The sequence below is a fragment of the Podarcis melisellensis genome, assembly GCF_964234715.1.
Source record: "Podarcis melisellensis genome assembly, chromosome: 9".
NCBI lineage: Eukaryota > Metazoa > Chordata > Lepidosauria > Squamata > Lacertidae > Podarcis > Podarcis melisellensis.
The window spans coordinates 3249966-3273695 of NC_138541.1; the positions used below are offsets into that span (position 1 = coordinate 3249966).

Consider the following 23730-nt stretch of genomic DNA (forward strand, 5'->3'; position numbering starts at 1 on the left):
TGCAATGCGCTCTATGTGGGGCTACCCTTGAAGGTGACCCGGAAACTTCAACTAATCCAGAATGCGGTAGCTAGACTGGTGACTGGGGAGCGGCTGACAAGACCACATAACAACGGTCTTGAAAGATCTCCATTGGCTCCCAGTACGTTTCCAAGCACAATTCAAAGTGTTGGTGCTGACCTTTAAAGCCTGAAACTGCCTCGGTCCAGTATACCTGAAGGAGCGTCTCCACCTCCATCGTTCTGCCGGACACTGAGGTCCAGCGCCGAGGGCCTTCTAGCGGTTCACTTGCTGTGAGAAGCCAAGCTACAGGGAACCAGGCAGAGGGCCTTCTCGTAGTGGCACCTGCCCTGTGGAATACCCTCCCACCAGATGTCAAAGAGAAAAACAACTACCAGATTTTTAGAAGACATCTGAAGGCAACCCTGTTTAGGGAAGCTTTTAATATTTAACTGACCATTGTATTTTAATATTTTGTTGGAAGCCACCCAGAGTGGCTGGGGAAACCCAGCCAGATGGGTGGGGTATAAATAAATTATTATTATTATTATTATTATTATTATTATTATTATTATTATTATTATTCCGGGGGTTGAACAGACTCCCGGAAGGGATTAAGTTTGACAACCAAGATATGACTGTACTCACTCTGTCTCCCTCTCTCTCTCTCTCTCTCTCTCTCTCTCTCTCTCTCTCTCACACACACACACACACACACACACACGCACACAACAGTGATTGCTTAACTGCTTAAAAAAATTCGTGGTCGAGTATGAAGGAATTAGCAGTATAAAAACATCTTCAGAGTTTCCTTATTAGTCTTTGTGCACTAAAAACAATACATTTTATTTTGGCAGCTTAAAGACTAAAGAATGTATTGTGTTAATGAGAACCACACTACAGTCACACCTCGGGTTACAGCCGCTTCAGGTTGCGTTTTTTTGGGTTACAGACCACCGAATCCCGGAAGTACTGGAATGGGTTACTTCCGGGTTTCGGCGGTTGCGCATGCACAAAAGCACTAAATTGCGCTTTGTGCCTGCACAGAAATGCCAAATTGCAACCTGCGCGTGTGTAGAAGCGGGTTGCAAACGCTGCGGGTTGCAAAGGTGCATCCCGCACAGATCACTTTTGCAACCCAAGCGTCCACTGTACACTTTAACAGATACCTGCAGCATTCTATAGACATGATAGACTCTCCTGCTGAGCGCCTGAGGGCCCCAGTCCTGTCACTCACCACCTGGCCTAGGGCGGGGCCTGACAGGCTCCATAAAGGACTGCTGCTGCTGGTGGTGGTCAGAGAGGGCTCCATTTTTGGGTTTTTTGTTGGTTTTTTAAAAATGCTGTTATTTTTTACCTATGTCATTTTAAACTCTGACATTAATGCTGTATTCTTAGTTTTAGATTTTGATTTATGTGGAAATTGTTTTGGTTGTGTATTTTTTTGATGTGGTTTATGTATAGTTTAGGACTTTTGTAATTATGCAAATCTTGTCATGTTGTAAGCTGCCTTGAGCATTGCTTTTAACTGTGGAAAGGTGGCATACAAGTAAAATTATGTTGATGATGATATTCAGGAGTGGGGTTGTAGAGAGGTAGATCAGAGGGATAAGAAATGCAGGTAAGTGCATTGTTACAGTAATTCACTCTATCAATTACATTAACTGGGAGAGGGTCCCCATGGCAACACTGCCTATGAATTGCCCATTGTGACTCTGCTTTTAAGTAAGGCATTGACTTCATACTCTCACAGGTTGCGATTAAAATAAGAAACCAGTTCAATGGCTCTTAAAAAGCTACCAGGTAAATCCCTTCAGTTACTATTTTCTCTTCACAGGAACACAGAGATCTGCTGACTTGATATGTTCCCTCCAGTACATTGTACTGTAGACACTTGACAGAGCTGAGATATTTCAGGCTGTTGCTCTATGTTTATTTCTATCTTGATCATATCATATACCACATCATATTACTATGCTCATGCTGTCTTTATATAGGTATGAAGCTAGTGAAAGCTAAAAAAAGAACAGCAAATCGAGCAAGAAAAGCATCAGGTCTGTATGCTCATTAGCACATAGAGGAGGAAGGAACAGTAAAGGAAAGTTATGATGGGGTGGACCAGAGTGAGGACAAGCATCTTCTATAGGTCCAGGGCATCCACCAAGTCCAACTGAGGAGCAATGAACTTGAGCTTGTGTCCACCACCTGCTGCTGGCAGTGAACAGTCTCAGCTTGAACTGAAAGCTGTTTGAGCCCCACATTGGGGAAAGATTCATGCATTGCAGGGGGTTGGACTAGTCCCTTCCGCCTTAGTCTATTATTCTATGAGAACATAGCAAGAGCTTGCTGAGTCAGACCAAGGTCCTTCTAGTCCCGGGTGATGTCTCTTCATGCTCCTGAGGCCTCCAGACAGGGAACACGGGCAGAAAAGTATCTTCAAGAAGCAATACTTCCATGCCAGATTCCTTCATCCACTTTACCTTCCAAGGGTCTGCCCCCCTGGATTTTCACAGTGGAGCAACCCCCCACCATGGGTTTAGGAAGCTGACTGCCATGTCTCGATCTAGATGGGTTGCCAGAGTATATGGGAAAATTTCCTGACTGGGGTGGCACTGGGATGTTGTCTGTTCATGGCTAAAGCAGAATTTTCTCTCTCCCTGTCCATCAAGGAAAACGAGCACCTTTCAAGCAACGTATGGAAAAATTCTTCGAATCTTCATATTCTCTGTATGTTGGCACAGTGCTTCTGATGGGCTCCGTTATAGCGGCAGCAATGCTGACCTATCTGTGTAAGTTCCAGTCTTCTGGGGAAATATAAAAGGGTAATGGGCAGAATTACAATTCACTCTTGCTTGCTTCATTTCAGTGGAGACCTTTAAAAGGAAAGGATAGGTTCTGGTCTCCACTAAGCCCTTTCACCCCCTGATTTCAGTTGGTGAGATAAACATGTAAGACTTTTAAGTGGTTTGTACGGCAACATAAATTCCTGGGCCCACATTCGTAGCCTTCCATCCTATTTCCCATTCCCCTGTTCCTTTCTCCTTCGTTGGAAGAGAGGAAGCATTCTCATCTGAAATTCATAGCCACACTTTCTTTCAGGTCTCTGTCTATAGCACAGTAGAGAAACGGGAGATTTGCTAGCTTTATCTGTGCTGGGTTTGTCTCCTGAAAGTTCTGTCCCTCCCCCTGGGAGTTCTTCTGGAATGTGCCTTGCTCCTTTGTACTCAGGCGATTAACCCCTTCCTTGGATGAGCACACTGCAATCTCTACCATCTGTTGTGGCCTGGGGTCCTCAAATCTGAGAAGAACCCAGAGCAGCTACACTACCTCACTGATGGAGCAGGTTGGGGGCCAGACTGTTGCTTTTGGGAGCCTGTAGAAAACCTTCCTAATGTTCATGGCCCAGCGTAAATATGTGCCTTCAGCTGTTCCTTTCTTGACAAAATGGACTGTGAGAGTGGGGTGGACCCAACCCTGGACAGCCAAGCCAAGCCCACCTGCCCTATAGCTGATCTCATATGACTTCACCTGTGGGGCAGGTAAAGTCGGGGCTGGAAGTGGCTTTGCAGGTACAGTATGATCCACCTTGGGCAGATGGTTGAAATCCCACACATAATTGGTTTCCTTTTCTGGTCTGCGAGATGGCGGCAGCTCTCCTGCTAGTGAGTGAGACTCAGGAAAGGGGAAGGAGAGCTTCCCAAGGCTGGAATGCTTTCTTCAACTCCCATGGGTATCAGGAGGCTGGAGTACCCACAGACTCTCTTCCAAGTGTCAGGTGGATGGGGGAGGGGACTCTGGGTCTGGATCTCCTTGTCAAGATGAGGCAGCCTTCGTGTCCATCCCCTGTAAGGATTAGGCACCTTTGCAATTCGGAATATTGGATTGAAAACTGAAGGAGTGCTCTGTACAAGATGAAATGGAAGGAACAAGTCTCAGTTGAAAATTCCTGCCATAGTAGAAAATGGATAAAAGAGGTATTATTTTGTTTTTACTAGTATATATGTCTCCAAGGTTTAAAATCTACCCTCTCTTCAAGACACTTCAAGTAAGGTTTGTTAAAGGAGATTTATGAGGCTGGAAGTCTGTGAGCTAAAACTGGGTGTGTGAAGATTTGAACTGCTTTGTGAACTGCATTGAGACTGCGAAGGAGGGGAGTTTGCTGGGAGAAGAACTCGCCTCTAATTGACTTGATGCAGTTTACAACTTGCACTGTGGAGTGAGGAGGCTATATAAGATTTACAACTTGCAGTGCTGAAGGAGGATTGGTTGTGGAGAGGAGGAGCTCTCAGGAAAAACTGTAAATGGTTTAGTAGGGGAATCTCTCCTGGTTGGCAACATTGACTGTGGTTTGGAATGAATGGAGGGGAGGAAGAGACAGGACTTTGGAAATATGATCTCCTCTTTTGCGAAACGGACTCCGATGGGCAACCTTGAGATTCTTGGCAGCAGAACGTCTGAGACAAATTGCATAAGGACTGCTTATGGCAAGAATTAAAACATGGATTGCCACTGAATGGAAGGAGTTTAACAAAGACAGCCTCATTCTACAACTGTGTTACGCTTCGGATTCCCCTTTCATAAAGATGTTATCCCTGAGAAGACGAGCCCGTTCAAGAAGGAAGGGGCAGACAATGTTTCGAGTCGTTTTAATTGCAAGGGTTTTCTATAGCTGCTCCCCCACCCCTGAGCATTGGAATTCTAAGGATTCCAGAAGAAAGGGTTTAAAACTCCAATTAACTATGTTGGATGCATTCGCCAAGTTGCTCAATTAAAGGGAATGAGTGGAGTTGTGTTATTGCAAAGGATTACGAGGGACTTCTCCAGACCTACCCAGACCTGTGGAAAAGAATGTGCAAAGGAGCAGATGGATTATAACTGGGTATACAGTCAAGTGTGATAAACCATCTGTGCGGAATAAGGATGCTATCTTTGTTAATTAAAGGACCCAGACAGAGAGGGAGAAGCAGTCGTGAACATTAAGCTGTGGGTATGCAAAGAAAAAGGAGACTGAGTCTGGCGACACAAAGGACAGAAGGTGGTGGTAATGTTTTTGGTGGCATAATGGGGTGGGGGTGGACTGGGCTGGTGGGGGAGTGCATTATAACATGGTAAAGATTCACAAGTTCCATTCTTGCCTCTGTATTCCGTAGGCAGTGCCATTGGGGTCAAACAGAAGCCAGCAGATTAAAGAGAAGAGACCCTGTCAAAGACTGTTTTTGCTTAAAGAGAGTTGCATAACAGAACTGGTGACTCTTGTGTGGTTGGTGTGGGAGAATAATGTTTTTCAACACCTAATTGGAGAGAGAGGAGGAAGCAGTTCTGAGTTTTATGTAGTTGATATATTAAAATTTGGAGGTAGTTTGTAAACAAGAATGAATCAGGCAATATGAAGGGGAGAAGCGATTTGGATGTTTCACAGGTATAAAGTTCATTCTCCCTCCAGCATTTGGCATGGACAGGGGTAATGGGGACTAGAGAATAGGTAAAATAGGGTTGCCATACATCCAGAATTTCCCCAACATACCTGGGATTTGGCCATCGGAAACAGTGTCCAGGTGGAAATTGCTAAATTGTCCAGGAAAATCTGGACGTACAAAAGACTTGTCTGAAGTGTGGGTGTTGGTGTATTTCCTTAAAAATAGCTCAAAATCACATTTGTGTGTGTATGTGTATGTAGCCCAACAGCTTTGACCAATTTTTTTTAAAAAAATCCACTTTTTGAAATATGGCAACCCTAGGATACGATCAAGGTTTGTTGGGGTTAGTAAGCTGCATACCAAGGAGTGAATTATGGGAGCAGAATGCATTAAGCCAGGGAAAGTAGAGAGTGTAGGTCTGTTTTGTGAAAAAGAAACTAAATAACAAGGTCGACCAGGAGATTTCCCCCAATGTTTGTGAGGATTGTAAAACTTGAATAGAATGCTAGGGCTAAAGCAGATCACATCATTATTATTATCAATTAAAATGTCATGAAGGCATAAAGGCATGATGAACAAGCTGTATTGATTGATAAAGGAGGAGCAATTCTATTTGATCAATTGGGAAAATAGTTCAATAAAAGTCTAAGCAGAATTTGAACATGCACAGCCAGTTGAAATAGAGAATGGATGGGAAAGTATTAGAATTATTATTTTTTTAAAGCACTTTACTGTGAGCAGCGAAGGAGCAAAGAAGCATCTCTAAAGCGGGGCAGAAAGTCGTGTGTGTGTGTTTAATTTGAATTAATTTGTTGTTAACCTATTAAAAAATTGGAAAATGAATAAAAATTAATTGGCAAAAAAAATGAAACCACCTGGTTTTCCTGGCACAAAAAGAGCTTTTAAATTCTCAGAATTGCTTAAGGGGTTCCAGGATGCTCTCACAAGATCTCATGGGAATTCAGAGCTGGGCTGAAAGTGGCTTTGCTGGCACAGTACAATCAGATCTTGGGCACAATTAACTAGTGCAGTTTCACTAGTGTGGTCAAGCACTTCCTGTTTGTCTGCCATGGCAATCGGCTGTGCCAATTACACCAGAGCCCTTCTGTGATGGTAATAGAGGATAATATGGGAGTAATTATCCTCTCGACCCCCCCAACCCCAGAAGGAAGAGGGGGCAAGGGGTGCTGGGTGTACACGGCATGGTTGTGGCGACTCTCCAAAGACAGCACCAGGGGCAGAGGACACCTTTTTTAATATAAAAATTCAGACTTAACTGACAGACATGTCCTGAACCAGTGGAGATAAAATAATTTGCAAATTTAATCAGCTACTGAGAAGGATTTGATCTGGGGAAAGACTTTTCGTCGTCACCAAAACACCATGGCTTCAAATATGTAAGTGGACACTATCTTAATTACGAAACGGACTGTATGATATTTTGACTATGATTCTGGCAATGATCATTAAGGGAAAGATGAAAGGAATTTCTGATGGAGCGATCGTTTTAGTGTGGAGGCATTACCTCATCAACAGCTGGAAGGAGACCAAGAGGAGAGTTCTGGATATCTGCCCGGGATTAATGTGGGACAATGATGCAGCTAAAATATCGCCGTGAGCAGAAATGAAACTAAAGATCGCTGAGAAGCAGGAACAACAGTACAAAGGACTGACTCACTTGTTGAATTAATTGATGGATTAATTGTATAGCCCCAGGGGGAGGGGAGCCTTTTTTATTCTCTTTTGATATATATGTATTTGCAGTTTTACCTGGTAAACCTCCCCCAAAAGGCAACAGTTTGAAATACTGTTGGGTTCGAAAAAACACTACTGCTGTTCCCTCAGTGGAAGGAAGGAAAAAATTCTGGATTGGAGCTACTTTGTTTTTGCAGAGGTACCAGAATGTTGGGAGATAGTGCAAGACTACAGAGGGGATTTCCAGATGGCTGCCAGGAGCTAATGGTATCTTTTTGTCTGGGATGTGGTGTATTATGGCTCCTGCTGGCAGAAATCCAAAATGGAATTGTTGGAATGTGGATAACAACAAGGGAAAATATTTCACACAGAACTATGAAGACGAAAGTTTGAACAGACCAGTGGTTGTAAACATAAATGGAAATTAAGTGAAGGATTAATATCGGAATAGTTTATTGACTAATTAAGAAATGCAATGTGATATTAGATTAGCACTCCACAAAATTCAGAGCATGGGAAGTCACCCAAAGATATATAATTTGGCAATATATTTAGCCTTTTTTGATTGTATTGTAATTTGAAATATTTTACTGTTGTTCTTATTGGATTATTAAAATGGAAAACTTAATAAATATTATTACCAACGTTATGTGGTCAAACACCACTTGATTGAAACCCCACAAATAATTGTTCTCAAGGCAGAGAGCTTTCAAGTACCAGGTTTTCTTGGCACAGAAAGACCTTTATGTTCTCAGACTTGCTTACTGGGCTCTGGGATGAACTTGCGAGATCTCATGGCAACAAGGATATACAAGATACCATGAGAGCACACATTTGTCCCCAGTATTCAGCTCATTAACAACTTTGACAGGTGTCAACACTCATGTCATTATAGCATTAGATGATTTACAAGTGAGTTGTCCCAACCAACCACCTTTCAAAGTTAGCCTGTGGGGTTGGAAAGAGAGATGGATCTGGAGAGATGCATCTGGTTGGAAACAGAGATGGATCTGGCCTGCTGGGTCAAAAAGTCTCACCCTTCCTTTCCTACATCACTTTCTTCTACATGAACCTGATGGGGGAAATGTCCTCACAAATTATTTTCCCTCAAAAGCCCCTACCATGAGCGGCCATAGCAGTAAAGGCTTCTCTACTCGGAAATTCTTTCCCCAGGAAACTCACATAGTATTGTATCCCTACGACTTCCTGCTGCTTCTGTTTTCCAAGCAATTCCCTAAAGACCTGCATGGGAAATGAGATATATAATGAAGATATTGGGCTAAGGACTCTAAACAAAATCTTGAGGCTGAAAAATGGGTCTTCCTGGTGGAGAAATTTTACCTTTACAAATTTTGGGAAGTACATTGTAAACTGGAACTTATACCACAGAAGTCACATTCCAAATGCAACTTAATCCCTTCCAAAGGGGTGCTGGGGGGAGAAAAGCTATTCTCCCACATGCAATGAACAACTTTCCCCATCATCACCTTTAGATATTAAGGAAGTGCGAAGGAGAGCCATATTTGAAGAAGGAACGACAAAGATTCTAAAAATGGTAGAAGCCAACTATCCGGATCTTTTTCAGGCAGATGGTAAGTCATATGTTACTTTTTGTCTGCTCAGGAGCTCCTTCCATGGCCCACCAAATGTGATTTCTACTCATTGCTCAGTTGAGAGAAGTCAAAGAGGAATGGGTGGATTGCCTCAAGTTCATTCTATTCTTAACTTCTCCATAAGCATGGTGTGTGTGTGGTGTGTTAGTGGAAAAAATATATATTGATATAAGAAAGAAAATTCCTGAATTCCAAGATCCAAGTTTGGGGCAAATACCCATTGGTGAGAGAACCCAGCAGAGATTTACACTCACAAAATATGCAGCAAATGTCAGACTGAAAGTATAGGCTGCTAGACCTTTAAAAGAGGCTCTTCCAAGTGAGTTCCAAAGTTTCCCTCTTCCCCCAGCAAACGAGAACACACACTTGGTAAGTTAAAGAATGATTTGCTTACAAACTCTTCAAAGTTCAGATCCATGTGCTTCAGAAAAGGTGCACGGCAGGAAAACGTAGCTTAGCAACAATGTAGAGGAATATCCTAGAGGATTGGTACAGGAACTCAAGAGTGGCTCATGAGGAGCATGTGGCTGAGCTTGAGCAATCAGATCAAACCAGGAAAACGTAGCTTAGCAACAATGTGGAGTAATTTCCAAGAATATTGGTACAGGAACTCAAGAGCTTGAGCTTGAGCAACCAGATCAAACCTCATCACATACTAAGCTTCTCAAGTAGCCTTGGGAAAAACACTAGGCTTGATTACCTATTTCTTCCCAATGTAGCTGAGTCTAGCAGGACAGCATACTCTAAGGTGCATTGAACACCTTAATGCATTATTTAGAATTAAACATGTTGGTTATACGAGGCTGATTAACCGACGTTTTGGAGTTGCAGAGTTGGAAGGGATCACAAGGGTCTTCTAGCTCAACCCCATGCAGTGCAAGAATCTTTCACCCAATGGGGGGTTCAAATCCACAACCCTGAGATTAAGAGTCTCATGCTCTACTGACTGAGCTATCCAGAAACTCCAGGAAAGGACTGCAGCTGAGTGGACGTGCAAATGCCATTGTTGTTGTTGTGTTAAAAAAGGCCCCAGGTTCAATTTTCCGCATTACCAGGCAGAGGTGGGAATGACCTCTTTCAGAAGCCCTGGAAAGCCATTGCTAGTCAGCACTGACAATTCTCATCTAGATTAATGAATGGTCTGATTCTGTATAAGACAACTTCCTAGGTTCCTATATATGAAAGTTTAATATTATATTTTGAGAAACATGGCGGTTCAGTATCTGTGCATGGCTGTTTGAGATTCTTCCTAAATTCAATTGTTGCAACTCTCTTAGATATCACAAAATTCAAGAAAGCTGAGAATATATCTATGGCAATAGCCGAAGAGAGAAAGAAAATCAGTGAACTACAGCAGGCTATTAGTAAGTTACTCAGAAACCACTTTTATTGGTCAAGGTCAAGGTGCCAGAACCTTTGAGGCAATAGGCGATTTCAGAACCATTGGGACGGACTTCTCTATTCCATTACACGCTAGAATGGCACATTCTGGTGCCAATCCCGTTCTGAAATATCAGTCAGATTAGCGCACCTGGAAACAGAGAATGACTAGCTCTCTTCAGGTGTTTTAAGTGAGCACATGCGCAGAGGGCTGTAGGGATGAGCATACTAGCTCTGGCCCACTAGGGCTCTTCCCTGTGAAATTGCAGGGTGACGGTCTCAAGAAGAATGTCCTCATGGAGGCTCCCAACATTTTTTAGAACCAGCAACATAGGGAAAGTCACAAGTTCTCTGTGTACAATGTACAAGTTCTCTATTATGTGCAGGATTATTAATAATCTGGACACAGTCAAAGAGGCCATGTTGTTGAGCCTTTCTGGGCAAAGCTCCATTTCGGTGGAAACCTAGCCAGATGGGCGGGGTATAAATAAATTATTATTAGTAGTAGTAGTATTACGGATGTCTGGTTAATCCCATAGTCCTTTGAGGAACAAGTGGGTGTATTAGCATGATGAAATCAGGAGGCTGATTTGTCTGTTGAGGCACTTGTCCTGCAGGCCAAATACTGTGCCTGACTCATGAATCAATGACCAGTCCCCACATGTCCTCCTTTCTATGCTAAGGGAATTCATCCTGCGGAAGGACAGAGGAGCCTGTGAAATAAGAAAAAAGTATTTTCTTTCCCATCATGCCAGTAGTACATCTTTTGTTTCCTATCTTTTCTTTCCTACTGTTCAAATAGTGGGTCATTCTAGGTTTTTTTTTATTTTGGTATATTACTCTGTACTCAAAAACGGTTCTGAAACTGTCTGGAAGGAATTGGCTACAGCAAGGTCAAATTTCACATGAGACCTGGTGGAGCTCCCTTGCCCCTCTCAGTCTGTGTCTGGTACTTTTTCTAAAAAAATATTTATTACTTTTAATAGTTACAAAAAGGGAAAAGAAAGAAAAAGAAAGACAAGAAAGGAAAAAAACAAAAGAGAAGAAAAACAAAAACAATACAGTACAATATATAAACAATATAAAACCCAACCTAAGCCCATCAAACTAAACACATAAATAAAGCAAAACAAAAACAATTTAAAAAACATCTCTCCTTTTCCATATTCTATCCTTCATTCCCTTATTTCCTCGACCTCCTCACACCTCCCATTTTGTATCCCACTTCTACTAATTGTTTCAGCAAATCCTTTCCGTCTTTCTCTATTTTCTATCATATTATAAATAACATATTTTTTAACCTTATTTCCCATTAAGACTAAATTACTTATATATACTTAACTTCTTATAACATTTCTGCTAAATCCATAAAATGTCATTCCACCATTTTTCTAGCAGTCATTACTTTTACAATATTTCTAAATATAAACTTTAAATTTCCCAGTCTTCTTCCACCATCTCCTATCCCCGGTTTCGGATTCTGCCAGTACTTTCCGTTAGTTCCATATAGTCCATCAACCTGGAGATCTTATGTCTGAGGCTCTTAATTCTTTTCCAAGTCCCTTCTGCGGGTCTTCTTCATATTCTTTAATGCTCAGGAGCAAATCTTGGGAAAACTCCAACTTAACAGTACTTTTATTCCTTCTGGACAGTTCAGCCAAATTCCCATAGTTAAAGCTAAGGTCCATAAAGTGTTTCAGGATGTATTTCAGAATTCCTCCAAGTCTAAAGGCCCCCAAAACTTCAAACTCCTCCAAACCCAAGCCCATGTCCCAAAAGTCAGTTAATCCCTGGATAGAGGGATCTTTCCAACTTTCCTTCTTCTGTCCAAGACGGGATCCAATCCTCAAAATCTGACTCTTGCTAGATTCAATCATGCAAGGCCTCAATTTATAGTCCTCAATTTGCTTCTGTAAAATTGAGGATCCCGCTTGAACTACTTTAGGTTTCACAACAGCAGCTTTCTCCTTTTCCTCCACCATTTGTCCTGCCAAGGTATATTCCTGTGCCGAGTCCTGAATTATTTCTGTGTTGGTGCTTGCTTTTTGACTCAAATTAGTCACTTTCTGTTCCAAGTTATCAATTTTAAAAATCGTGTCATCTGTCTTTTTATGAAGCCGTTCCAGCGAATAGTTTAGCTTATATAATACAGTCACAATGGGCTTCTCCTATCAACATTTTGAATGGTCCAAGGTCAATCTCTGGTTCTCAGAATCCTTATCTTGCAGCTGGAGATCTCCCTGTTACACTCCTGTAACAGTTTCACATGCTCCCTCTAGAGGGAAACAGTCTCCACTTGTATCAATTCTTTCAAGCAGAAAAATAGTTTCGATTTTCAGTTACTTTTTCCTCCTTTTTTTGAACGCAGAAGAGTACAATGGAAACAGTATCTTTCTTATTTTAGCTAACTGTCAAATCCGTTCTGTCAATGAACATTCCCCAAATGTCATCTGGCAGTCCATTCCCAGGTTCAGAGCAGTGGTAATTTGATTTTCACTCTCTCCTGCAGGCTCACTAGTCCAAAACTTTCCCCCTCTTCCTGCTTCCAAGGGGGGTTTTGTATTTTTAGCCGATGGAAATTTAATTCTTTGTCAAAAGCTTTCAGAGACATTAGCTTGTAACGTCTTTGCTTCAGTCTATTTACAAAAGCGGAAGGCGGACTTCCTGTTTAGAACCTTCCCGCTTCGGTGCCAAATTAAAGTATTTAAAGATCCAATTTTCCGTTCTACTCATGGGTAGTTGTTTAAAATCCAATTGTCCACAGGAAAAAGTCAGCGCTCTCCGGCAGCAGCAATGCGGCTTCACTCCGTGAAAGAAGCAGCCGATTCAAAGCACCACGCCACTCACCCCACGTCGCTCCGGATCCCCAAAACAGGGTTTCCCCGAGAGTAGGGAAGGCGCAAAAGGTGCCAGCCGAATCCCAAGTTCACAGGCTTCTCCCGCCTGTGATTTCTATGGGTCTCCGCCTTCGCCGTGGCAGTCAGACCCTGCTTTTCACGGAGCAAGTTCCTCCCGATCGGAGAAGCTCCGCCATTGCCGGAGGCTCCAACCCGGAAGTCCCCTGTGTCTGGTACAGTACTTTGGGCTGCTGACCCAAATCTGTTAGAAGAAGCTGGCTAGTGACTCTCTCCTGTACCTTCCCCCAAAAGGGAACATTGGCAATGGCCCATAGCTGTTCCAATCCAGAGGGGCCAGAGCTGCTTTCTTTAGGAGTGGTCACACCACTGCTTCTTTCAATGCTGCAGGGACCACCCCCTCATGTAGCAAAGCATTAACCACAATCTGGACCCAACCAGTCAGCCCCCTCTGATAGATATGATAAGCCAGGAGGGATTGGAGTTGAGGGGCGATGGGGTTGGATGCATTGCTGCCAGTTCCTTCTCCACATCAGCTAATTGCATAAGGTGAAACTGACCCCACTAAACATCCTCTATAGAGGCACGGGGTTCTTCAACTGGAGATGCAACATTTGGAGAAACAAATGCACTCTGAAGTTGAGCAACTTTATCCTTTAAGTGTGTAGCCAGTGGGTCTTTGAGGACAAGGCTAGATTTTCTTCAGTGGGGGTGGTTCCCACACCCAAGGTGCTCCCAAGGTGCTCCCAAGCACTGATATTCCCCCTAATATCAGTGTTTTAAACTCTGCAGAGTCCTACAAGCTGGCTTCTCCGAAAACCTCACTTGTCCTTTCTCTCTTTTTATTCCTCACACATTCTGGGCATTGCTCAAAGATGACATTCACCGCAAGTTAGCTGAGGAATGGATTGTTTGGCATGGAGCCCTATATTTATTTGACTTCATTGCCACCCCAAGGACTTGGAAACAGTGCATACAACTCTGCAACAGCATGAAATACGATACAAAATTGTTATGTGTTGAAAATGATGAGGAGGAGGTGAGCAGATCATGGAATAAATTATTAAGAGACAATGGAGGAGTGTGACTTTGGGGGTAGATTTCAGCGTCTGCTGTGGTTGTAGAGACTGGTAAGGGACAGACATTTTTTGCTGCACCTCTGGCATTATATATACATTTCATATATAAGAGGTAGGATTGACCCATCACAGCAGGATGCTGCTCCATCCTGATCCTCTGGGTAACTTGCCATCATGTGTAAGTGGGAACATTATGGCTTCCTGCTCCTCTGCTCCATGAGCAAGAGTCAGAAACCTCTTTTCAAGTACTCAAGTTCACAATACAATTGTATGGAGAGACCAGGAATAATGAGACCTGGGAAACCGGGATTTGAATCCCCACTCTGCCATGAAGCTTTCTGATCAGGACTGCCTTTCATCCCACCTTACCCCACGGGACTGTCGTAAGGACAAATGGGGAGACGAGAAGGTCATGCAGCACCTTGAGCTCTTTTGGAGGAAAAGGTGGCATATTAGTATTAGTATTTATTTATTTATTCCATTTATCGAAATACTCCTTTATCAAAAGAGTCCAGGGTGGTGTGCAACATTAAAAACACATTATAGAATATCAGAGGTAGAAACACAATGAAATAATAAAAAAGTATACTAACAGACAGCCTGATAATAAAATAATGATCATAATAACAGTCCTCTCCCCCACACTTCTACAGGCCATAGATTAATTAAGAGGAATGGCTTTGCCCTTTGCCTAAAGGCATGTAATGATGGCACAAAGGAAGCCTCTCTGGGAAGAACATGCCATAATTGGGGAGCCACCACAGCAAAGGCCCCTTCTCTTTTTGCAATCCTCCTAACTTCTCAGGGGTGGGGGACATTGAGAAAGGCCTCAGATGCTTTCTGGCAGCTATTGAATGAGCCATGCAATATAAAGTATTTGTTAGATAAAGTTAAATTAAGTTAACGAAAAACAACTTCGCACAACTGTGTAAATAATAGTTTAATTGTAAATTAGTACACTGGCTATGGTCGGAAGTTTCTTTTCTTTGCTGACTCAAACAGTGGATATCATTATGTCTTTGCCTTTATTCACACTTTCATTCTTCTTCTTTCGCTTTGTTTTTTCTTTCTTCTGTTCTTCCCCATTCTTTTCTTTTTACATTTATATTCTTTATCATCTTTATAACATAGTGAATGTTATTTTGTTGGTATTGCACGTATTTTTAGAATCTGTTTGTCTAATAAAATCTTCAATAATAATAAAAGAGAGAGAGGCCCAGGGTATGGTGGGTTCCTAAGGGGAACTTGTTCTGGTCATCAATCTGGCCATTGCATTTTTCACCAGCTGAAGTTTTCTGCTGCTCACTGAGACCAAGACCTAGGCATTTTTGCTCCTTCGTTTCCGCCTTATCATTCTTATTGGCCTTCCCCATTCTTTTCAGACCTCCTGAAAAGGACTGAAAAGATATAAACATACTCACCCCTCTATTTTTTCTTGCTTATCCAAAGGGATATATGTTTTCCCCAAAGGAATCTCGTAAACATTTGTATCCACAAAAGCACTCTCTACCCCTCTTAACCTGTATTCACCTGAACACCAACTGGCACGTTTTAAGGTTTTATGAGCACAGGGTCTGCCAGTGTAGCAGCCATTGTGTCAGTTTCAGCTACAAAAAAAATGTAAAAAACAATGGCGATTTTTTTCAATTGACTTCCCTAAGATCCAGGGCATAGCGCAACATTTCAGAAATTCCCCATGGGATCTCTATTCTACCTTTGAAATCCTGGTGATGTCTGGGAAAATTCAAACTTATGGCAGCCCTATCATACAAGAGTGAGCATCACAGCAAAACAGAGAAGAAAAAGACACATCATTGTGCTTGCAGTCTCTGCCCTTGGTGGAGGGTTTTCTCCATAAATATACAATGACTTTGCAGAGTTTCCAGTGATGTAGTGAGCTCCCCATGTTTGAGTCAAGATGGCTGCATTCAGGTATTTGAACGGCTGTGTATACTGTAGTTTATGATAAATCCTGCCACTGTGAGCTACTGCTACACACAGAACAATATATAGTCTACTTTGTCTTCCTGGGGAAGGGGCATTATGTGGAAAGTTTTAAGAGGAAAACTAGAATTTCTTTTTTTCTGTGTTGTAGGCCTTTGCTGTATCCAGAGTGAAGAACAAACCGACCGATTATTTTATTGGCGTTTCGATGGTAGGCTCAGAATGGCAGTGCTATGATAGATCGTTTAGAATCAAGAAACTGTAAGTCTAGATTCTTCATCACCTGGGAGCTTTCATAACCAATAAGTATTTGAAGAGAGCCAAGATATATATGTGCTTATATTTTTATTTATTATGATGATATAATTTATATTCCAATTAGTTTCCAGAGGGCTTCAAAGTGCTTTACAAAATACAAAATTAAAATAGAAAAGAACAAAATGCACGGGCAGGAAAGGTGTGATTAAATGAGCCTCTCACACCACCTTTGTTGCCCAGCTGCAACACAACAACCCTGCAGCGCAACCAGTGGGATTTATTCTCTGGCCGTTGCTGCCACCACCCTTCCACTTCCTCCTGCAATCCAGAGGGAAGGGACCTGGGGTGCACCAAAGCAATTGCTTTTCAAGCTTCTCTGGTGCTTTAATCAGAGTGCAAAGGCAGCCCACACTGTGTGTTGGGAATCCTGGAAACCAAGACCCAAGTGTGGGGTGAGTACTCTTTGATGAGAGCACCCCAGCAGAGATTTAAGATAGCAAAAGAGCAACAAAGAAAAGTGTGGAAATGTCAGCTATAAACTCTGAAAAATGCCCCTTCCCAGTGAACTCCAAAGTATCCCACTTTCAAAGGTTCTTCCCAACTTCCCTAGCATAAACATAGAGCACACATTTAGTAAGTCATAAAATGACTTTCTGCTTTCAAATCAGATGCTCTGCTACTGAGCTGTGGCACTTGCCAATGGTAGACACACCTCCCACAACCCCTGTTTCCTCTCTGTCGTCTCCTGCTTTGTTCTCTGAATGGACAAAAGACAAAGACTGGAAAATGCTACCTTCAAAATGCTTGGTGGACCTGATTAAGATTAGGATTGCCCTCTCTGTAAGCTGTGTGTGCTGGCCCCAGGGGTAACCCGAGCAACGCGGTCCAGGTCCGGTCCTGAATCCAAGGGTTCCAGGAGGAGTCAGTCCGACAGGGCCAAGGCAGGACACGAGGCAGGAAACCAGGCAAGGTCAGGTCTCAGGCAGGTTCTAGCAAACAGCAATGTTGCTCCCACAACCTGGGGTGGGGTCCGACAGCCTTTTATCTTTGTCAGGGTAACAGCTGGTCCTGATCCCCCGGTGACTCACCTCCCTGTCTCGCCTGAAGGCCTCTCCTTCTCTCAGACTTCAGTCTCTGCATCTCGGTAGACACTGGTGGGTTACTAGACCCAGAGGCCACCTCAGCCTCCCCTGACCCAACTGGTGGTGGAGCAGCTGTAAGTGATGGCCCAGCTGAAGGCAACGAGGTCATCCCCGCATCTGGAGCCAGGGCAGGCTCAGGCCCTGACTCGGCCCAGCTGGTGTTTGTTGCAGGGGAACCTGTGCAGACTGGGACTCTTCAGGATCAGGCCATAGACTTGGTTCAGATGATGCCTGAGGCAAAGGATCCGGTTTAGACTGAGACTCCTCTGGTTCCGAGTCTGAGCCCGAGTCCCAGGCCATCACACCGTGCAACTTTGTCACAGGTGAGGTACTGCCTTGGAAAGGAGGCTTAGCCTGTATTTTTCCACTGGCCTGCAATCTTCCCTTCAACACTCCAAATAATCAAAATCCTACCATTTATTAATTTATAGGGTTTGCCTGCAAGAATATTTCCCCCCCTTATTTTCCTGAGGAAAGCACAATAAGGGCTGGCTGGATGTACGTGTTTCTGCAGGCTAGCACATGATTTGCCTTCCAATCAGACACTAATATTAATAATACCCCACCCATCTGCTAGTTTCCCCCAACCATTCTGGGCAGTTCACAACATATATGAAAACATTTAAAAATTCAATCATTAAAAACTTGCAATACAGGGAACAAAATGAGACTCATCTGGTGTTGGTGGTAGTGCAGAAAGTGTGTAAGCTCTGACTACAGGGTAGAGCAGAGAGGCATGGGAGTGCACTAGACCATAAGAGAATTCTTCTCTGAATGTTACTCCTCTGGGTTACTGTAAAAATAATGAATAAGTGTGTGGAGGATAGGCAAGCATTTCATTCTAGTAGGTACAGAATAAAGTAAGTATACAGACTGAGTAGTTTCTCCTCTCCTTTTCAGTTACTGGGATTATAATCTTCCAGCAAATAAAGGTCCTGCAAAACCGGATACAACCAACTGTGTCATCATCAAAAGGGGCTGTGAGCATATTTATAGATGTTGGCGTGATGTTTATTGCCACGACCTAAAACGGTGCATCTGCAAAAGGAATCCTATTCAAAAGTGGATGAAATAACTGATCATCTGCAATCTATGCCACTTTGTCAATCCTGCTATTCTAAGGCTGGAAAAGAGCCATTGTTTTACACCTGCAAAGGCTTAGTTGGGCAGTGAAATAAAGTGTGGAAGAATTCAGTCTGTGTACGTTTCAATAGATTAATTGTGTTTATCTACCTAGCAATGTTAGAACAGATAGATCTGGTTTCTAGTTTGTCCTTTTGATTACTAATATGTTACAAGGTCTGGAAAGGACTCCTGTGGTATTAGATCAAGGTTTATCTAACAGGATCAGAGCCCTCTCTTTCCTGAAGCATTTAGGGTAGAAATGCTTTTCTATCACCCAGGGGACAGAAATTGAATTGTCATGTATTTATTTATTTAAAAATTGGTGCACATTTTGTTCGTTCATACCTTTATGAATTTGATGAAGTCATTAGCCTGAATAACTAACAACAACTAAACCTTCCAAATAGTCATCTAAATTTCAGCCACCACAGCAGTCAGAACAAAACTAACACTCAGTGACCAACTGCCAGGAAATGCCAAGAAAGAGCTCTGCTGATCTTTGTGGGTGCCACGATCAAGCAGGCGCTTCTTTGTGTAGAGCATCAGGTGTTCGCTGTAAGCAGCAGCTGCTGTGTCTGGGTGCCTCTTCCTGTCTTTGACACCTGTTGTAATATCACTGCAGTAGTGTCAGCAGGAAAAAGATCTATGCATGAAATTGGCTAGAACACACTGGAGGAGGTGAATACGATACAATACCTGATTATACTACACTCAAATGCTGAAATGTTTCTTTGATTGTCCTTGAATCTTCCTGCCACACTTCCCACCCTCTCCTGCCACACTATTGCAGCATGCAACCTCCTGTGCCTCTGTCTTCACACGAAAGGAAAACAGTGCCTAGTCTGGAGAGAATTGAATGAACAATGGAAGGAAGGAATTGGGGCCCAAGAAAGAGAAAGAAGTGGCAAGAGAACACCTACAGTAGCTACTTTGAATGAATTCAAATCTCCAGGGCCTGATGAGCTGCACACAATGGCAAAGCAAATATTTTCCCAATAAGTGAAGTTTTTGTTTTGTTTTGTTTTTGTTTTTTGTTTTGCTCACAGTCCAGTTGTCCCAAATCTAATTAGCGGAGACAGGAGAGGGGAGTCCATAGTGAACTTCCTTGGGGATGCTGCGATCTTCCGTTCTTCCGTAATAGTAATATACAAGGCCTTCAAGTAGATTCCCATTCTTATAAACTGAAGGCATTTGCAGATGATGTGCTATTGTTCTTGGAAAACCTGGTGGACCCTGTTGTTAAGCTATTGGAAGTAATGAAGCAGCATTGCGATACAAGAATAAAACTAAGATGATACCAAAAAAAGTTAGACTGGCAAGGGAAAGAGAAACTGCAAGAAAGTATTAAGATGAAGAAGAAGGTCAAATATCTGGCTACTGTTTTGGGATAACAAATAACAATGCTAATCTGATCCAAAACAATTATATCATTATGTGGAGTAAGATTAAAGAAGAAATGGAGAGATGGAGTAGAATGAAATTTCCTCTAATGGGAATGATTTTGGTGGTAAAAATGAATATCTTTCCTAAGATGTCATTTCTGTTTCAGACAATCATAGTGAAATGTAATATGAGTTGCTTCAAACAATGGCAAAAAGAGTTATCAAAATTTATCTGGCAGGGGAAAGAGGATTAAATTTAAATTATTAATGGATGTTAAAGAAAGAGGTGGGTTCTCAGTCTGATTTGCTTAAGGGAATTGGATTAGATTTGGAAGGATATGGAAATCAATACGGAAGCCATACCTGCTTGTGGTATGATAAGGTGACAAAGGTGGCAGAGGGATCCAGCGCCGGCGGCAAACGAGTGGACAAGGGATGCCACCACCACCACCCGGCGCTGGGTCCGTCCTCCACCACCACCTCTGCAGCATCAACCACCCCCTCCTCAGATTCTGGGTATCACCAGCAGCCACCCCAGCCCCAGCGCTGAGTGAAGAAAGGCTGGGCCAGGCGGCAAGTGAGCAGGCAAGGGATGTCAAACACACACACACACCAGTGCTAGGTCCCTCTGCAGCAACATCTACCCCCTCCTCTGGTTCTGGGTGTTGCCTGCGGCCCCAGCACTGAGTGAGGGAAGGCTGGGCTGGGAAGTAAGCAAGTGGGCAATGGAAGTGTGGCACTCAAAACGGAAGTGCAACACTCAGAACAGAGCCCATTCGGATTACAAAAAAAGTTCGCAAACTAGAACACCTACTTCCAAGTTTGCGGCGTTCGAATTCCAAGTTCTTCATGAACTAAGCTGTTCAAAAACTGAGGTACAACTGTAATTGCAACTTACCGGATGAGAAAACCCAGCTGAGAGACTGTTGGGGAGACTGCTGGGATAGGGGTGGTGAGGGCTGAGAAAAACACTGAGAGAGAGTCAGTGTTTTACTGATAAGGTGAGGAAGAAAAGGAACAAACAATTAACCCCTCTCCACTTTGAGGGATGTAACTTCTTGTGGGACTCGGTGTAAGCTTCAGATTTCAGCTTTTGCTCCATTCTCTCCCCAAGTGGCTGACCAATATGGTGTATAAAAGGAGGGCTTGTAAAGCTCTGGGAATTATGCCAAACTTTACAAGTAGCTCTCCTGAACCTTGGAGAAGACAAAGTAAAATCACACAATTTTTCCTTCAGGACAGAAAAAAGAGTCGAGCAACGGGACATGCAAGAATTTGGGAATACAAGTCATTTGATAAATTTGGCCCTAGAATTGGCCTAGGCAGAGAACATAAACAAGGCAAAACTGAGAAATAAAATGAGGCAAAACGACAAGCTTATACAGAGGCATTCTTTTGAGCTTAGTAGAAGCCCACCCAGACAACAAGCCATTTCTAAATGTACACAAACACAGGAAAGTCACTGAATTCCAGGATCAGCTTCATATGGTCTGCCTAGAATTAACTCTCATTGAAAACTTCCTTACAATAAGCAATGGGCCGCATACAACATTTGTCTCTCTCAAGAGAGAGCTTCAGACTCAAAAGATATTGAAAGGATAGCCAGGCAAACCCAGCCAGCAATTACTGAAATGACAAAGGACTGTATAAGAAATACTGTATTTTTCACCCTATAGGACGCACCGGCCCATAGGACGCACCTAGATTTGGGGGGGGGGGAATAAAGGGGGGAAATTATCCCCCCCCCCCGGCCAGGCAGCTCTGTGCAACCTTCGGGAGCCAGGCGTGGCTTTGCGCCATGCTCCGGAGGGTTGCACGGAGCTGCGCAGAGCCCGGGAACACAGGCAGCTCTGTGCAACCTTCGGCAGCCCGGCACGGCTTCTCACTGGGCTATGGAGAGTTGCACGGAGCTTCCTGAAGCCTGGAGAGTGAGAGGGGTCGGCGCGCACCGACCCCTCTCACTCTCTAGGCTTCAGTGAAAGCCTGAATTCGCCACATAGGACGCACACACATTTCCCCTTCATTTTTGGAGGGGGAAAAGTGCGTCCTATAGGGCGAAAAATATGGTAATCTAAAGCACTGAAGAAAACTAAAAATATTAAAAATTAAAGAAGCAGAAGAAAACTCACTGTGCACGTAAAAATCAATTACAACTTGATAGCAACGGATTCCACCCGGGATACAAATAAACCTATATTAAAAGCTCATAGGGAAAAAGGGGGAACAAAGAAGATAGCACCAATGTCGCCAAACCACAGCAAATGCCAGAGAAAGAAAATCTGACAGAGGAAAATAAAAGATACTCCTCAGTTGTTGTTGCTCTGACTCCAGGAGGGAAAGGACATGGGAACAAGGGAAACAGAGAGGACACTATCCGCAAAATTGAATCTGACCTAATAACTAATTACTCAGAGACACAGCGTAATTTTCATCAGGAAAAAGGGTGACGATTCCACAAAAACTAGTTATTGCAAATTATCCAAAACCAAAAGGCCTCCTCACTCAGGCAGAACGTATAACACATCTCCTGCTTATTTGAAATAAGACCTTACCAGGAGCAATGAGGTCCAAGGATATTGTCTAAAGAATATATATAATATGACAGCTTTAGTGCACAGACAGTGGTTACCTTTAGGGGCTCAGGTCTAGCCAATTTTATTTGTAAAATCAGGGAGTTTTTCATAAAAGACAGGCTAGAAATTATAAGATTTTTTTGAAAACCAGGTGCCAGTGGCCTCTCTTCTTGGTGATATGGCAGTCGAGTGCAAAAACAAACATTCTCCGAAAAACCAAACAGTGATGAAAACCTCATAGATCTGACTGGGACCCAAGAATCCTTGCCACTCTCCTATAAACAACAGACATCAAAACCAGAAAGGAAGACACCACCTACACACGACTCACAATGTTCTGCTATCAAGGTGGGAGATGACGGAGGGAAACAGCCCAGTCTACACCAAGAAGTACACCATTCAATAAATGAGTTTGATGATTCCTTTGCCTTCGATGAAAAGAGACCTTCAAACGCTTTTTTTTTAGCCCTCCCTTACCAGTCACAGGAAGACATCATTAGCAGAATGACTTCCTTACGAGACACCCTTATTCAACTTTGGCCTCCAGAGAAAGCCAATACAGTGGTACCTCGGGTTAAGTACTTAATTCGTTCCGGAGGTCCATTCTCAACCTGAAACTGTTCTTAACCTGAAGCACCACTTTAGCTAATGGGGCCTCCTGCTGCTGCTGCGCCATGTGAGCATGATCTCTGTTCTCATCCTGAAGCAAAGTTCTTAACCCAAGGTACTATTTCTGGGTTAGCAGAGTCTGTAACCTGAAGCGTTTGTAACCTGAAGTGTATGTAATCTGAGGTACTTCTGTACAATCACGGATCAATTTATGGAAATAACGTCTAATCATCACAGCTAAACAAAGGGATGAAGTGGAGAAACTCCCCTCTATAAATAAAGATAACCAAATCGGTAAGGAACACCCTCCTATCAGAGAATATAACTGTACTGTCCCTTCAGGTTGTGTGGCAAGTTCCCGCCTCCCCCCAGTATAAATAAAGAGGCATGACACCATTGTTTTAGGTTAATGGGCTAAAATTGGCCACGACTTTATTGGTTACATGTAAAGAGCGGTATTGGCTTAGGCATTGGTCCTAACCAACTATCCAGCTTCAGCCTGTTTGCTTGAAGACTGGGAAGAGTTAACCACCAGTAGGGGGAGTCTTGCTGATGCACATCAACCAGTGACTCCCCCGGGGTCACCGCTCGGGGGGGCACTTTAGGCCCTGACCTTCATAGGCTTCGGACGAGGCCACGCCCCCCCCCGGAATCCTTT

The 23730-nt window shown here is 43.1% G+C and overlaps 1 protein-coding gene across 1 annotated transcript; it reads left to right on the forward strand.

The window, feature by feature from the left end:
• The first annotated feature begins 1736 nt into the window (after nucleotides 1-1736).
• On the forward strand, nucleotides 1737-18577 carry LOC309377706 (uncharacterized protein). The gene is made up of 8 exons (XM_081925398.1): nucleotides 1737-1803; nucleotides 1998-2054; nucleotides 2670-2789; nucleotides 8606-8704; nucleotides 10003-10089; nucleotides 13836-13999; nucleotides 16135-16244; nucleotides 18284-18577. Exons 1-8 carry the CDS (start codon nucleotides 1782-1784, stop codon nucleotides 18456-18458), a joined length of 834 nt encoding a protein of 277 aa, XP_081781524.1. The 5' UTR covers nucleotides 1737-1781; the 3' UTR covers nucleotides 18459-18577.
• Nucleotides 18578-23730: the final 5153 nt, after the last annotated feature.

Excerpts from the sequence above, each read along its gene's own strand:
- LOC309377706 (XM_081925398.1), top strand. The coding sequence starts at position 1,782 with ATGGCTCTTAAAAAGCTACCAG. Across the intron at positions 1,804-1,997 it reads GGCTCTTAAAAAGCTACCAG|GTATGAAGCTAGTGAAAGCT; the intron begins GTAAATCCCTTC and ends GTCTTTATATAG. Across the intron at positions 14,000-16,134 it reads TTGAAAATGATGAGGAGGAG|GCCTTTGCTGTATCCAGAGT; the intron begins GTGAGCAGATCA and ends TCTGTGTTGTAG.